This window comes from Pongo pygmaeus, chromosome 1 (assembly GCF_028885625.2).
Source record: "Pongo pygmaeus isolate AG05252 chromosome 1, NHGRI_mPonPyg2-v2.0_pri, whole genome shotgun sequence".
Taxonomy (NCBI): domain Eukaryota; kingdom Metazoa; phylum Chordata; class Mammalia; order Primates; family Hominidae; genus Pongo; species Pongo pygmaeus.
Genome location: NC_072373.2, coordinates 96,203,166 through 96,220,003, shown reverse-complemented (window position 1 = coordinate 96,220,003; position 16,838 = coordinate 96,203,166). Strand labels below are relative to the sequence as shown.

General features: G+C 43.3%; 1 protein-coding gene across 2 annotated transcripts in view; it reads right to left on the bottom strand.

Annotated features, from left to right (window-relative positions):
• NUP210L (nucleoporin 210 like) overlaps positions 1-15,589 on the bottom strand; it is a 163,136-nt gene extending 147,547 nt beyond the window's left edge. Inside the window, exons 1-5 of one of the 2 annotated variants that reach the window (XM_054461107.1) lie at positions 15,315-15,589; positions 13,212-13,348; positions 3,935-4,066; positions 1,907-2,000; positions 286-436 (exon numbers count right to left, since the gene is read on the bottom strand). In XM_054461107.1, coding sequence (XP_054317082.1) covers positions 286-436; positions 1,907-2,000; positions 3,935-4,066; positions 13,212-13,348; positions 15,315-15,517 — 717 coding nt within the window. In that variant the 5' untranslated portion in view covers positions 15,518-15,589. The remainder of the gene's footprint in view (positions 1-285; positions 437-1,906; positions 2,001-3,934; positions 4,067-13,211; positions 13,349-15,314) is intronic. The other variant, XM_054461097.1, reaches the window with a different exon arrangement.
• Positions 15,590-16,838: the final 1,249 nt, after the last annotated feature.

Sequence of the window (16,838 nt, the reverse complement as noted above, 5' to 3'; positions counted from 1 at the left end):
TATTTTCCATAGGCAAGACTATTAGATGAAAAATTTATAGCACTGGCCAGTTGTGTTGGCTCACGCCTGTAATCCCAGCACTTTAGGAGACTGGGGCAGGCAGACTGCTTGAGCTCAGAAGTTTGAGACCAGCCTGGGCAACCTGGTGAAACCCTGTCTGTCTCTACAAAAAGAAAAAAAAAAAAAAAACAGGACGGGTAGTGCATTCCTGTAGTACCTGGGCAACAGAGTAAGACCATATCTTGAAAAAAAAAGTAAGGAAAATTTATAGCACAAAGTTTTTACCTTATAGAATGGTTCATGAATTCGAACTTTTACAACAGCAACACCAGTTCTAATCCCAGACACTAAAATCACATCTCCTTGTTTCTCCTCTTTTTCCATCTCAGCTATATATATTGGGGGAGCATATTCAGCTTCAGAGTATTTAAGAATCCTAAAGACATAAAATAAAATGTGTTTCTAGCAGAATTAAACGAAGTGTTCTTCCAAAAGTCCCTAAGAGACTTTAAACATAGTTCCTTCAATGTCCATAGAATGTAAAACACTTTTGGCTGGGCATGGTAGCTCACGCCTGTAATCCCAGCACTTTGGGAGGCCAAGGCGGGCACATCACTTGAGGTCAGGAATTTAAGACCAGCCAGGCCAACATGGCAAAACTCCGTCTCTACTAAAAATACAAAAATTAGCCGGGGGTGGTGGCACGTGCCTGTAATTCCAGCTACTTGGGAGGCTGAGAGAGGAGAATCACTTGAACCCAGGAGATGGAGGTTGCAGTGAGCCAAGATTGTGCCACTGCACTCCAGCCTGGGTGACAGAGCAAGACTCTGTCTCAAAAAAAAATTAAAAAAAAATAATAATAATAAGAAAAAGATAAAGGCAAGGCGCAGTGGCTCACGCCTATAATCCCAGCACTTTGGGAGGCCGAGGTGGGTGGATCACTTGAGGTCAGGAGTTTGAGACCACCCTGGCCAATATGGGGAAACCCCGTCTCCACTAAAAATACAAAAATTAGCCGGGCATGGTGGCGGGCGCCTGTAGTCCCAGCTACTCGGGAGACTGAGGCAGGAGAATCGCTTGAACCCAGGAGGTGGAGGCTGCGGTGAGCCAAGTTAGTGTCACTGCACTCCAGCCTGAGTGACAGAGCAAGACTCCATCTCAAAAAAAAAAAAAGAAAGAGAAGGCCAGACACGGTGGCTCATGCCTGTAATCCCAGCACTTTGGGAGGCCGAAGTGGGCAGATCAGGAGGTCAGGAGATTGAGACCATCCTGGCTAACACGGTGAAACCCCGTTCTCTACTAAAAAAAAAAAAAAAAAAAATTAGCCGGGCGTGGTGGAGGGCTCCTGTAGTCCTAGCTACTCGGGAGTCTGAGGCAGGAGAAAGGTGTGAACCCAGGAGGCAGAGGTTGCAGTGAGCTGAGATCACACCACTGCACTCCAGCCTGGGAGACAGAGCAAGACTCCATCTCGAAAAAAAAAAAAAAAAGAAAAGAAAGGGATTTATGAGCCTCTGGCTAAAATTGTGGTGGGAGTAAAACTTGGATCTGAGATCTACTTGGTACTGAAGACAAAATTTCATACTATCATCCTTCTCCCTCTACTTCAGAATGTGCAGGTAGCTTGAACAAAAAGAACTTCCAGAAGATATACCTGGCTCAAATAATTGTGTAGTACTTAGCCCATGAACTCCTCCATAATAACTCAGATTAAGCGATCATAAAGGTACCTACATCTATGTCATATTTCCTTCTATCAAAGACATTTCCCTCAGTAATTTATCAGTTTCAAAAAAGTAGAGAGAGCAGGATCATTAAAGCCCACACAAATGGTTGCTTGTTCAGCATGCCGCTTAATGGCAGATGTCTTCTTCATAGTCAGATGATTTATGTTTGGTTTCAAGTTTACCTAATTTTGCTAGACAGTTCTTCTCTTGCTGACTCGTTGTCCTGGGCAATGCTCCACTCAAACATCATCCCTGCCAAACTACTAAAAGTATTTCCTGTAGAGCAAACCAAAAGCAGACAAGATAGGATCACATATTTAAAAATATTCAGGTATTTACAACAAGAAAGGGAAACCTAACTAGAAAATTACTTTGAAGCCTCTTTCATTAAGAAATAGAAAGCACTATCATTAATGAATTAAAACATATATATGAGAAAGTTCCCTACACAAACAATAAATGATGTTGCTGCACAAGCTGTCTGAAAGTAAAAAGGGCTCAAGCTGATTAACTTCTGGTTGACAATAATTATGCCATGCTCCTTCTGTTCCTTTCTACATAAAGGCCACCTCATGGTTGACAAGGCATCCTTAATCCTGGTCCCCTCCACACAAATTTTTGTAGGAGGGCCAGGTGCAATAGCTTGTACCTGTAATCCCAGCACTTTGGGAGGCCAAGGCAGGATGCTCACTGGAACCCAGGAGTTTGAGACCAACCTGGGCAACATAGTGACACCTGGCCTGTAAAATAAAAACTTATCCAGGCATGGTGGCCTGCACCTGTAGTCCTAGCTACTCAGGAGGTTGAGGTAGGAGGATTGCTTGAGCCTGGGAGGTCAAGGTTGCAGTGAGCCATGCTTGTGTCACCGCTCTCCAGCCTGAGTGACAGACTCTGTATCCAAAAAAAAACAAAAAACAAAAAGGCTTCCAGAATAGTTCATTTTTCAGATTTAAAAAAAAACAAATCACTCAAGTAATTTACAAAGAAAGTGGCAATACATTATAATTTTTTTTTAATTAATCATGGGAAACTTGGCCTCACAGGATACTTCAACCTCGGCCTCCCAAAGTGCTAGAATTATAAGCGTGAGCCACCACGTCCCAACTAAATTTTTTTTTTTTACCCCCTAAGTGTTTTTTAATACCTCATTATAGCATTAATAGAGTATACAGTATTAAAAGCATTAAAGATTAGATCAAGTTTGTAACTTTTTTACAGATTTGCATTTAATTCTCCTGGTCTATAGAAAGTGGATTGATCAAACAGAGCTAGCAATAAATTCCAAAAAGTGTTCTTAATTGTTGATCTAGGGCCCATCAACAGAAGCTCAGTGGTAGATTTGGGTATCTAAGAAAAGTTCGGAGGCTGGTGCGGTGGCTCATGCCTGTAATCCCAACACTTGGGAGGCCGAGGAAGGCAGATCACTTGAGGCCAGGAGTTCGAGACCAGCCTGATCAACATGGTGAAACCCGTCTCCATTAAAAATACAAACATTAACGGGCGTGGTAGCACGCGCCTGTATTCCCAGCCACTTGGGAGTCTGAGGCACAAGAATTGCCTGAACCAGGAGGGCAGAGGTTGCAGTGAGCCAAGATCACACCACTGCACTTGAGCCTAGGCAACAGAGCGAGACTCCATCTCAAAAAAAAAAGAAAGTGGCCAGGCGCGGTGGCTCACGCCTGTAATCCCAGCACTTTGGGAGGCCAAGGCAGGTGGATCACCTGAGGTCAGGAGTTCAAGACCAGCTTGACCAACATGGTGAAACCCCATCTCTACTAAAAATACAAAATTAGCCGGGAGTGGTGGCACAGGCCTGTAATCCCAGCTACCCAGGAGGCTGAAGCAGGAGAACTGCTTGAACTCAGGAGGCAGAGGTTGCAGTGAGCCAAGATCATGCCATTGTACTCCAGCCTGGGCAACAAAAGCAAAACTCTGTCCCCCTCCCCACGCCCCCCAAAAAAAAAAAAAAAAAACAGAAAAGAAAGGAAAAGTTCTGAGATAACTAACAACAGCAGGAATATTTTATGAAAACGTGTAGCTAATACATTAAATTATACTCAGAACTATTATTCATCTATGAGCTCCAAATGAGAAAATGGATATTTTTTCTAATCTACTTTTGTCACTCAAGTTTTTGTTTCCAAGTGCTAAACATAAACAGGTATTACTTTATTTTAGGTAATTTTGTTGAATCCTCTGAAGTTCTTTACCTTCAGCATCCAATGCCCTCACCATCAGTTCCAGTGGCGAATCATCTACATAAAGTTCCCGGGCCCGAGATACAATTTCAATGCTGTTTATCACATCAACCTTAACATCACAGCGTAGCTCATGGTCAGTCACTACAATGAACCCAAAAACTGAGTATTTAATTCAATAGGTCATGAATCTATTAAATGTCTCAAATACTCAAAACTGTATTCTAAAGATTACGAAAAAGAAAGACTATGACTGCTGCTTTTACCTATGGAAGAAAATAGCATAATAACAAGATATAAGAGCCTTTCTTTATAACAAGAGGCACTAGACCAGAGATTCCAAAACACTGATCTATGATGATGTTTTTACTCATCCATGGAAAAATAAGAAAAATAAAAATTTTAATCTTTTTCTCCAAATTCTTCAAGATCCTGATAACAAATAAAAATTTTAAAATAGCGAATAATAGGCCATGCACGGTGGCTGATGCCTGTAATCCCAGCACTTTGGGAGGCCGAGGTGGGCAGATCACAAGGTCAGGAGATCAAGGCCATCCTGGCTAACACGGTGAAACCCCGTCTCTACTAAAAATACAAAAAAATTATCCTGGAGTGGTGGCAGGCACCTGTAGTCCCAGGTGCTTGGAAGGCTGAGGCAGGAGAAAGGTGTGAACCCAGGAGACAGAGGTTGTAGTGAGTTGAGATCACACCACTGCACTCAAACCTGTGTGACAGAGTGAGACTCTGTCTCAAAAATAAATAAATAAATAAAAAAGAAAAAGTGAATAATAAAATTAAGTTGTAGTCATATTAAAGGATTATACTTTATTCATATGTCTTACTTTTAAAATGGTAAAAAATTTTCTTTTATGAAATAATGGTATTAGTAGATTTTTAAAAATGTATTTATTTAGGAAAGTAAAACGGTGGCAACTGTAAGTCAGCCCTATCTAAACTTCTCTGTCTCTTTCTCTCTTCCTTTCTTTCAGTTATTTTTTCTTCTGAGCCATGAGATTTAAAAGCCTGGGAACCACTGTATTAGATCTAGCTAGAGTCCCAGTCCAACCAGAGTTCTAGTCAATATACCCATAATGAAATTCAGAAACACTAATTGAAACAGTACAGAATAAAATGAGAATGAAATAAAAACTGTTTCGTACCACTACATTTTAACAGCACTCTTTCCTACCACATTTGCCATGTAATTGAGAACTGTCTATATAGCTGTTCCATTCTACTCTTGTAACATTTTTAGTTTTAGCTTCATCCAAAAAAACCAAAAAGCAAAGTTACTACCACTTTCCAATGACCCCAAATTACCAGTAAACATCGGGGATAAACTCTGTCCCTAGCCATAGATCTGCTTTTAAGGAATTTTAAAATCAAAGGAGAGGCCAGGTGCAGTGGCTCACGCCTCTAATCCCAGCACTTTGGGAGGCTGAGGCAGGGTAGGTGGATCACCTGAGGTCAGGAGTTTGAGACCAGCCTGGCCAACATGGTGAAACTCCGTCTCTATTAAAATACAGAAATTAGCCGGGCATGGTGGTGCACGCCTGTAGTCCCAGCTACTGAGGCGAAAGAATTGCTTGAACCCGGGAGGCAGAGGTTACAGTGAGCTGAGATCACGCCACTGCACTCCAGCCTGGGTGACAGAGTGAGACTCTGTCTCAAAAAAACAAAAAATTAAAAATTAAACATTGGCTGGGCGTGATGGCTCACGCTTGTAATCCCAGCACTTTGGGAGGCCAAGGCGGTCGGACTGCCTGAGGTCAGGAGTTCAAGACCAGTCTGGCCAACATGATGAAACACCATCTCTACTAAAAATACAAAAATTAGCCAGGCATGGTGGTGCATGCCTGTAGTCCCAGCTACTCGGGAGACTGGGGCAGGAGAATTGCTTGAACCTGGGAGGCAGAGGTTGCAGTGAGCCAAGATTGTGCCATTGCACTCCAGCCTGGGCAACAGAGCTAGATTCCATCTACAAAAAAAAAAATTAAACATTGAAAAAAAAATCAAAGGAGAATGTTAATAGGATAATACAGGTAAATGGCCCTCAACAAGGGCTAAGGTGCAATAAAATATGCTTATTTCAGGAAATGGTATGCTTCCTTTCACAAGAAACATTAAAAATTGAATTACTCATCCTGAAATTACTTTATATAGACAATAGAATTGGACAAATAAGTAAATACATCATAGATAATGAAAGTCACTTTTTTCCCTGTCAGAGAAAGAAGTTACAATAAGCAAGGTGGGAAGGCTAGAATAAACCCTAAGGTACAAGATTAGAATTGAAGATATCAGTATGAGCTCATGTTTATTTTAATATCTATGCAGATAGATATAGAAATAAGTGTAGATATATATGCATACATGAGTTAGCATATATACATATATTTCCTAGTTATGTTTGCTGAGAGGGCCTAGAAGCAGTGGATACACCAGTAACAACAAGCACACTGGCACCCAGATCTTGGTTTCTAAATATAATTCTTATTGTTGAGATGGAGTCTTGCTACATTACCCAGGCTAGTCTAGAACACCTGGCCTCAAGCGATCCTCCTACCTCAGCCTCCTAAACCGCTGAGATTACAGGCACTAAATATAATTATTTAATATAAAGAACCAGGACTCCTTGAAGAAATGGCTAAGATGACCCTGGCCCATCTCATAGAACTAAAAAGTAAGAAAGTACAATCAATTCATCAGTCACAAAAATTAAAGAAAAGATAAGGGCAAGCCCAAAGGACATAGGAGCCAACCTGAAAGAGCCCCCAATGGCCAAAGCTGGAAAAACCGGAATAACAGAATAAATTATAATATTGAAATATAGCCCCCAAATTAAATAAATACTCATGAACCCATACTGACATAAATAATTGAATAAATCAACTGGGAAGAAGTTGTTTGTAAGATGTAAGACATCTTTCTTTCAGAAGAATACTAGTTAATAAGTATAGAATATATGAAGGAAATCCCTTGAGCCCAGGAGTTCAAGATCAGCCTGGGCAACATAGTGAGACCTCATATCTACAAATAATAAAAAGAATCTAGCCAGGTATGGTGGCACACATCTATGGTCCCAGCTACATCGGAGGCTGAGGTGGAAGAATCGCTTGAGCCTGAGTGGTCAAGGCTGCAATGAGCTGAGTCCATGCCACTGCAAAAGCAAGATCCCATCCCCCCTGCCCAAAAAAAAAAAAGAGCATCACAGTACTAAGATTCATGGATAAACACTAAAATCAGTGGGTAAAGCTTCAAGGAGAAACAGGATACATGAAAATATCTCCCTCAAATATTTATTAGTTATTGCAGTGGTTAATACATGTGCACAAATCCTTTGGCACTCCTCCTTCCAAGAGGCAAAGGTCAGTTCTCCTTCCTTTTTTTTTGTTTTGCTTTTTTAAAAACAGGGTCTCACTCTGTCACCCAGGCTGGAGAGCAGTGGCACAATCATAGCTCACTGCAGCCTCGAACTCCTGGGCTCAAGTGATCCTTCCACCTCAGCCTCCTGAGTGGTTGGGATTATAGGCGCATGCCACCGCACCTGACTAATTTTTAATTTTTTAGTTTTTTGTAGAGACAGGGTCTCACTTTGTTGTCCAGGCCAATTCCCCTTCCTTTAAATTGTAGGCTAGGCTTCATGACCACTTTTAATGAACAGCATATACAAAGGGGAAAATGGTAGCTTTACAGTGGAGAAACCTGACAGATACCACCTTAACCAAGTGATCAAGGTTACCACCAACAGTGATAAATCATGCTGATATCATGAACCCCATGAAATAATGCAATGGGAAGGGTCCTTCAATTCTATGTGGGTTTTTTCCCTCAAAATCATAACCCCAGGCTAATCATGAGAAAATATTAGACAAACCCAAATTGAGAAACATTCTATATACAACATCTGACCAGTACTCTTTTTTTTTTTTTTTTCCTTTAAACAAGGTCTCTGGAGTGCAGCAGTTCGATCATGGCTCACTGCAGCCTCAAACTCCTGGACTCAAGCAATCCTCCAGCCTTGGCCTCCTGAGTAGCTGGGTTTACAGGCACGTACCACCATGCCTGGCTAATTTTTTCTTTTTTTTTTTTTAGTAGAGACTTGGTCTTGCTAATGTTGCCCAGGCTGGTCTTGAACTCCTGGGCTCAAGTGTTCCTCCTGCCTCAGCCTCTCAGAGTGCTGGGATTACAGGCCTCCTGAGCTAGTGCCCTTGGCCCAACACTGTTTGTTTGTTTTTTTGAGACAAAGTCTCTCTCTGTCGCAATGCAGTGGTGCAATCCAGCTCACTGCAACCTCTGCCTCTGGGGTTCTGGGGTTCAAGCAATCCTCGTGTCTCAGCCTCCAGAGTAGCTGGGATTACAGGCACACACCACCACGCCTGGCTAATTTTTTGTATTTTTAGTAGAGATGGGGTTTCACCATGTTGGCAAGCCTGGTCTCAAACTCCTGACCTCGTGATCCGCCCGCCTCAGCCTCCCAAAGTGCTGGGATTACAGAGGTGAGCCACTGTGCCTGGCTACCCAACACTCTTTAAGTGTCAAGGCCAGGCACGGTGGCTCATGCCTGTAATCCCAGCACTCTGGGGGGCCGAGGTGGGTGGATCACTAGGTCAGGAGTTCAAGACCAGCCCAGCCAACATGGCCAACATGGCGAAACCCCGTCTCTACTAAAAATACAAAAAATTAGCCAGGCATGGTGGTGCGCGCCTGTAATCCCAGCTACTCAGGAGGCTGAGGCAGAAGAATCGCTTGAACCCGGGAGACGGAGGTTGCAGTCAGCTGAGATTGCACCACTGCACTCCAGCCTGGGAGACAGAGCAAGACTCAGTCTCAGAAAAAAAAAAAAAAAAAAAAAGCATCAAAAGTGACTAAAAGGCTGAACATGGTGACACCCCATCTTTACAAAACTTAGCTGGGCATGGTGGCGTGTGCCTGCAGTCCCAGCTACTGGGGAGGTTGGGGTGGGCAGATCACTTGATACCGGGAAGCAAAGATTGCAGTGAGCCCAGATAGTGCCAGTGCACTCCAGCCTTGGTGACAGAGAGACTCTGTCTCAAGAGAAAAAAGTGACTGAGAAACTCACAGATTGGAGGAGACAAAGGAAACATGACAACTTAGTTTAGCAATGTGTATCTTTAATTGAATCCTAGAGAAGATTAGTGAAACATTAGAGCAAACTAGGTAAAGGGTATATGGGAACTTTCTGTATTATCTTTACATCTCTTTTGTAAATCTAAAATCATTTTTAAATTAAAAAGTTTTAAAATTAAGTTAGCTTTCTACTTGATTAACATTTAACTGACAAACAGAACCCCAAGTTAAAATAATTAAAGACAAAGACATGGGGGTCTATGAACAAAAAACAACAACGTAAGTTGAAATCTCACAGGATCTGCTGGTAGAATTACCACTAAGGAAGTGTTCCAGGATGGTGAAGGAAGGAAGGAAGGGAGGGAAGGTAATCTTAAGTAATCCGTAACTTGATAATCAGGCACTGAGTAATCTAGCACTTGTCAAATGAGAAATTAAAGCCCCCTTTTCAGTAGAGAAATGTGTAGCACAATGGCAAACAGAAGCAGCTGTGACCTTACATAAAAAAGGAAAAGCCTTGTGCACACAATGCTTACTCATCTGACTACTTCAACAGCAGAAAACTTTTTTTTTTTTTTCCTGAGAAGGAGTTTTGCTCTTGTCGCCCAGGCTGGAGTGCAATGATGCCATTTATGCTCACTGCAACCTCCACCTCCCGGGTTCAAGCGATTCACCTACCTCAGCCTCCCAAGTAGCTGGAATTACAGGTGCCCATAACCACGCCCAGCTAATTTTTGTATTTTTAGTAGAGACAGGGTTTCACCATGTTGGCCAGGCTGGTCTCGACCTCCTGACCTCAGGTGATCCACCCGCCTTGGCCTCCCAAAGTGCTGGGATTACAGGCGTGAGCCACCGTGCCCAGCCTAGAAAAATTTTCAATACAAGGCCATTGACCATAAAGAAAAAAAGCTGCCCAGTACAATGGCCCAAGCCTATAAGCTCAACACTTTGGGAAGCTAAGGCAGGATTGCTTGAGCCCAGGAGTTCAAGACTAGCCTGAGTAATCCCACTACCACAGTCTTACAAAAAATAAAAAAACTAGCCAGTCCTGGTGGTGCCCCCCTGTAGTCCCAGCTACTCAGGAGGCTGAAGTAGGGGGATCACTTGAGCCCAGGAGGTCATAGCTGCAATGAGCCATGTTTGTGCCACTGAACTCCAGCCTGGGCAACAGAGTGAAACCCTGTCCCAAAAAATAAAAATAAATAATAAATAAATGAAATTACTTTGGATGATTTACAAGTAAATTTAGAATGATTAGGAGAAATATCAAACATTTAACTTTTAAAGTGAAGAGAATACAACTTTATTAAATAATATAACATATTTTTATTTACAGGTCCACATTATTTCAGGTATACTTCAGTTGTCCAAACTGGTTCTTCATCTGCCCTGTGAACTTTTTCACCTAAAATTATGCTCTCAGCCGGGTGTGGTAGCTCATGGCTATAATCCCAGCATTTTGAGAGGCCAAGGTGGGTGGACTGCTTGAGTCCAAGAGTTTGAGACCAGCCTAGGCAACATGGTGAAACCCTCACCTCTACAAAAATTACAAAAGTTTAGCGGGGCACGGCCAGGTGTGGTGGCTCACGCCTGTAATCCCAGCAATTTGGGAGGCTGAGGCAGGTGGATCACCTGAGGTTGGGAACTCGAGATGAGCCTGACCAACATGGAGAAACCACGTCTCTACTAAAAATACAAAATTAGCCAGGAATGGTGGCACATGTCTGTAATCCCAGCTACTCGGGAGGCTGAGGCAGGAGAATCGCTTGAACCTGGGAGGCAGAGGTTGCCGTGAGCGGAGATCACGCCATTGCACTTAAGTCTCTCACCTCAAGTCTATCCATCATCTTTGTCATAACCACTTTCTTTACTACACTATCACCAAAACCATCATAAACAAAATTTTATAATAAGCACTTAAGGCTGGGTGCGGTGGCTCATGCCTGTAATCCCAACACTTTGGGGGGCCGAGGCGGGTGGATCACTTAAGGTCAGGAGTTCAAGACCAGCCTGGCCAACATGGTGAAACACCATCTCTACTAAAAATACAAAAATTAGCCAGGCGTGATGGCGCATGCCTGTAGTCCCAGCTACTCAGGAGGCTGAGGCAGGAGAATCTATTGAACCCAGGAGGTGGAGGCTGCAACAAGCCAAGATCGCGCCATTGCACTCCAGCCTGGATGACACAGCAAGACTCCATCTCAAAAAAAAAAAAAAAAAAGGACTTAAATGCCAATGGCAAGCTTACATCTTTTTACCTTTATATATGCCTTATAAAGTAGGCAACTCAATAAATATCTGTCCAATAAATCAATGAACAATTTCTCTTAGGCATGCACTTCTCTTTCAAAATGCCCAGTCCCACCCCTTTCCTACTACTTGCTCACATTCAGATGCTCCTAGTAGGACACCAAGACTGGCCCTTACCACCGGGAATCTCATCTATGTACACAATTGTATTAATAGTAAAATTGGGAAAGTTTATTTAAAGATACTTAACTTTGGGAAATTGGTCACAAGTCAGACGAAGTTAAGCTGAGAGCCAGATTTGACATTTTTCCTAGTACTTCTGTGAATTTTTTTATATCAGAATGAATTTGTGTAGTTAAAAATGATTACATTTTAAAAATCGCATATGTGACCAAATCAATGTTTTTTGTTTTTTGTTTTTTCTGACTTTCGTATCCTTCTCTATCCTTTTTAGCTACCCTGCATGACATGGTCTTCAAAGATTCTTATGTTTGAGAATATCATACCATATTTCATTGATTCTTAGACACTCGTTTTTTATCTTTTAACATCTCTGCAATTGGGATTTATCTTATAATTGATGACATCTTACAAGTCCTCTCAGCCAGGCAGCAGTCAAGATATAGTTGTCACTGACTGCACATGTGAGAACATTAAGAGGGCTAGTAACAAAATTTGTAGAATAGGTGTTAGTAGTTGGAAAAAAATCTGGTGAACAATAGTAGAGGACTCTTATTCCCTAGGAACCAAAAGGTTAAGGGGAGTGGGGGAAAAGTGATGACTCAGATGTACTAGGAAATTTTCCAAAGCTGGAAACAAAAACAGATTAGTTCTATCTAATTGCAAAGTCCACTTAAGAATAGGTTTTAGGTGGTTTTTAAAAATTCTTTAATTTATTTATTATTATTGTTTTGTAGAGATGGAGTCTCACTGTGTTGCGCAGGCCAGGCAGGATGCAGTGAGCTACTGTTGTGCCATTGCACTACAACCTGTGCAACAAAGCAAGACCCTGTCTCTAAAAAAAAGAAAATGCTGTCCGGGCACGGTGGCTCACACCTGTAATCTCAGCACTTTGGGAGGCTGAGGCAGGTAGATCACCTGAGGTTGGGAGTTCAAGACCAGCCTGACCAACATGGAGAAACCCCGTCTCTACTAAAAATACAAAAATTAGCCAGGCGTGGTGGCAGTGCACCTGTAATCCCAGCTACTCAGGAGGCTGAGCCAGGAGAATCGCTTGAACCTGGGAGGCAGAGGTTACAGTGAGCCAAGATCGCGCCACTGCACTCCAGCCTGGGCAACAAAAGCAAAACTCCGTCTCAAAAAAAAAAAAGAAAGAAAGAAAGAAAGGAAAAATGAAAATCCTGCCTAATACTCTTTATTTTTATTTTATTTTATTTTATTGAGATGGAGACTCCCTCTGTCGCCCACGCTGGAGTGCAGTGGCACAATCTTTGCTCACTTCAACCTCTGTCTCCCAGGTTCAAGCAATTCTCCTGCCTCAGCCTCCCTGAGTAGCTGGGACTACAGGTGTGCGCCACCACGCCCAGCTAATTTTTTTTTATTTTTAGTAGAGACGAGGTTTCACCATGTTGGCCAGGCTGGTCTCAAACTCCTCACCTCAGGTGATCCACCCACCTCGGCCTCCCAAAGTGGGGGGATTACAGGCGCGAGCCACCGCCCCCGGCCATAATTTTTTTTTTTTTTTGTAGAGACAGGTCTCACTATGTTACCCAGACTGTTCTTAAACTCCTGAGCTCAAGCAATCTTTCCGCCTCAGCCTCCCAAAGTGCTGGGATTAAAGGTGTGAGCCACTACAGCCAGCTAGGAATCATTTTATTCTCCCTTTAATCACTTGAAGCCAACACTGTTCATGTTAACCATCTATACAAAATACCAGATTATTCTACCCCAGAAGAAGTGATACATAGTGTTTTTGCTCTCAACATACCTATTTCTCGAGCAAGAATAATACTGCTGAGGCGTATCGGTTGCGTAGATTCAGCAATGAGTACAGCTTTTTGGGAACACAAGGTGCCATTTTCATATAAAGGCTCAACAGTAACTGCATCATGATGGGTGGAATGCCTGCCAGAACAAAATTCTTAAGAGTATGAAATAGGTGGGTTAAAATTAACTTTTAGTGGAACATAGATTCTCACACTTCTTCCTTGTTGCATACTACCAGGTATATGTAAATGACACTTTTTAAAGCAGGAACATTGCTTAGGGATGCGATAATTAAAGTGAGAGATTGATGAGAACTTTCCCAATGATCCCTTGAGCAAAGTCACAGAAATATCCCTCCCTCAATTTTTTTTTAAAAAGATTTTTATATTCTTCCCTCAGTATGCAGAAATAGGACTGATGTGTTTCTAGTAATGAGACGGGATTTTCTCATACTCTGAGGAAAGTTTCCTTCAGTCCTAGAAACCAGGCTGCTGATATCTCGGATGGAAAAGTTGCCTAAATTATGAGGTGTGAGTCCAACTCAAAATACCAAAAACATTCATTAGTGTTTTTATTCTTATTTATTATTATGTTTTTGAGACCGAGTCACTTTGTCGCCCAAGCTGGAGTGCAGCAGGGCGATCTCAGCTCACTGCAACATTCGCCTCCAGGGTTCAAGCGATTCTCCTGCCTCAGCCTCTCGAGTAGCTGAGACTACAGGTATCTGCCACTATGCCCGGCTAATTTTTGTATTTTTAGTAGGGATGGGCTTTCATCACGTTGGCCAGGCTGGTCTTGAACTCCTGACTTCAAGTTATCTGCCTGCCCCGGCCTCCCAAAGTGCTGGGATTACAGGCGTGAGCCACTGCGCCCAGCCGAATGTTTTTATTTTAAATAGAGATGGGGTCTCACTATGTTGATCCGGCTGGTCTCAAACTCCTGGCCTCAAGTAATCCTCCTGCCTTGGCCTCCCAAAGTGCTGGGATTACAGGCGTGAGCCACCATGGCTGGCCTCATTAATATTTTTGGAGCGATAGAAGAAATAGCTCTTTCAATGCTGGAAAGATGCCTTGCATCACCCTCACAGTCAGGAAACACACGTCACACTGGATCATTTTACAAGCTCACTTTCCTTATACTTCCTCATAAAATGAGAGGTGAATTTATACTCGGAACAAACCTCATTGCTTCTCCTAGGAGATGGCAAAGGGGTATCTACTCCATCTAGGATGAATGCACTGGCATCCTGAAGCTCACTTCAGTTAGGTTCTCTCACACCTTAGGCAACCACATAACCCATCATTGGGTCCTCTCACACCAGGAAATTATGTCTCTTCATCTTCAGTCAGGAAGTCATTATCCCGGAGTTGTGTGTACCCCCTGTCCTCACACTTCAAGCGGGTACCCTTTTATAAACGGGGCAATTTTGATAATACAGACAGATCTCATCTCCACCCAAGATGAATCTTCTCATATTCCCAGAAGTTTACACTTCATAGTCTCTGGGCCTCACTTTCCTCATCTGTGAAATGGGAGTAATAGTACTTACTTCACAAGACTGTAAAAAGCGAATGAGTTAACACATGCGAAGTGCTTAGTTAACCCCCAATACTTGGCTGTTGTAAGTCCTTCTCACATTGAATAGCTCATCTATAGTTAGTGGGGACCCTCGCACCCCAAGTTTTCCTGCTCCTACAGAAATTTCCTCAGATATGGGGAACTTCCTCTTACTCCAGTTGTTTACATTGGAAGTCATCAGTACCTGTGGCCTCCAACACAGGGCTTCCCTTTACCCTGACGGCTGCTCATAGTGACCACCCCTTCCCAACACACACAGAGAAAAGGCCAGTCCCACATCCCGAGAATTCCTCACACGTCTGGAAGATCATCACACAGCTGGAGAATATACCACATGAGTAGGACACGCCGCGCCCAAGGGTCTGCTCCTCGCCACCCTCACTGACACCACACTCTCCTCCCCTACCGGCTAGGCCCCTTCACGCGGCCCCACACGGTATTCCTGTGGGATCTTACAGAGAGAACCCCCCTCACCCTTACTGGATGGTAGTGAGGGTGCATATCCTTGTCACCCACCACCTCTCACCAAGTGTAGCAGCCCCGCTGCGCCTCCAGCAGGAAAGGCACCCGGCCTGGCTCTCGGCCGAAGGGTAGCAACACCTGTGGCACGTTAAGTTTGTTGGCCAGGGTCCCAAGCAAAACCAGAAACAACAACAGGAGGCGGTGTAGACGCAAGAAGAAAAAGAGCCCGAAGCCTCGGCGTCTTGATGACGCCGGACAGCCAGTCATGGCGACTGTCAGGTCTCGGGTTCCCGCTCAACTACAGCCGGCTCACAGCTCCATCAGCCAATCCACAGGCGTGACGTTAGCAGAGGGGGATGGGCCCTGCTTCTTGCTCGGATGTGTGGGCATTTTTAAATGCAGTCCTTCAGCAAGCCAATATAACGGAAACTTTTGGCACAAACCCAGCTAAAACACCTCAAACTGTCTTAAAGGGCTTTCCTAAATACTGGATGGCAGACCTTTTTAACAGTAAGGAACAAGCAGAAAAGTCTAAAAAAAAACCTTTAATTTCTTCCAGTTTAATTTCTTCTGTTGCACACCGTTTATCTTAACACCACACCCTCCGCCCGACAAAAAAAAACTTTTTGCAATGATTTCCAGTTAGCATTGGTCCATGCCTATAAACGGAAAATTGTGCAGTCTCTGGGATAAACAGCTCGACTTTGTCAAGGGAACCGTGTATTTTTACTAGAAGTCAGATTCATGTCCGGCCTCCAGGCCAGAATGCAGGAAATGCCAGACACTGGCGTCTCAAAAGCAGCTTTGAAAGTTACCCACTCACACAGCCGGCCTCTAAGCAAATACTCTGAGAGCACTTCTTGTTGTTTTCTCCAAATATCCAAACAATATTAACTCAAAGCTGTTTCAGTACAGTTGGTTAAAACCACACATTTATAGTAGTGATCAGCATTATATATTGTTTTAAGGAGCATAAATCCATAGTTTATAAGGATTGATATGGTTGTGAAGGAAAATGTATATAGTTCAGCCTGAGATGTCAGTGTTAACCTATAAAAGGCCCAGCACATTAAGTGTTCTTTTTTTTTCTTTTTTTGAGACGGAGTCTCGCTCTGTCACCCAGGCCGGAGTGCAGTGGCACTATCTTGGCTCACTGCAACCTCCGCCTCCCGGGTTCACGCCATTCTCCTGCCTCAGCCTCCCGAGCAGCTGGGACTACAGGCGCCCGTTACTACGCCCGGCTAATTTTTTGTATTTTTAATAGAGACGGTGTTTCACCGCGTTAGCCAGGATGGTCTCGATCTCCTGACCTCGTGATCCGCCCACCTCGGCCTCCCAAAGTGCTGGGATTACAGGCGTGAGCCACCGTGCCCGGCCATTAAGTGTTCTATCTAATCTTCATGTTTACTCTGACAATACTTATCTCCATTTTACAGATGATAAAACTAAACATTTGCTCTATATGAAATCCTGTTGCTCCGGCTGGGCGCGGTGGTTCACGCCTGTAATCCCAGCATTTTGGGAGGCTGAGGCAGATGGATCACCTGAAGGTCAGGAGTTCGAGACCAGCCTGGCCAACATGGTGAAA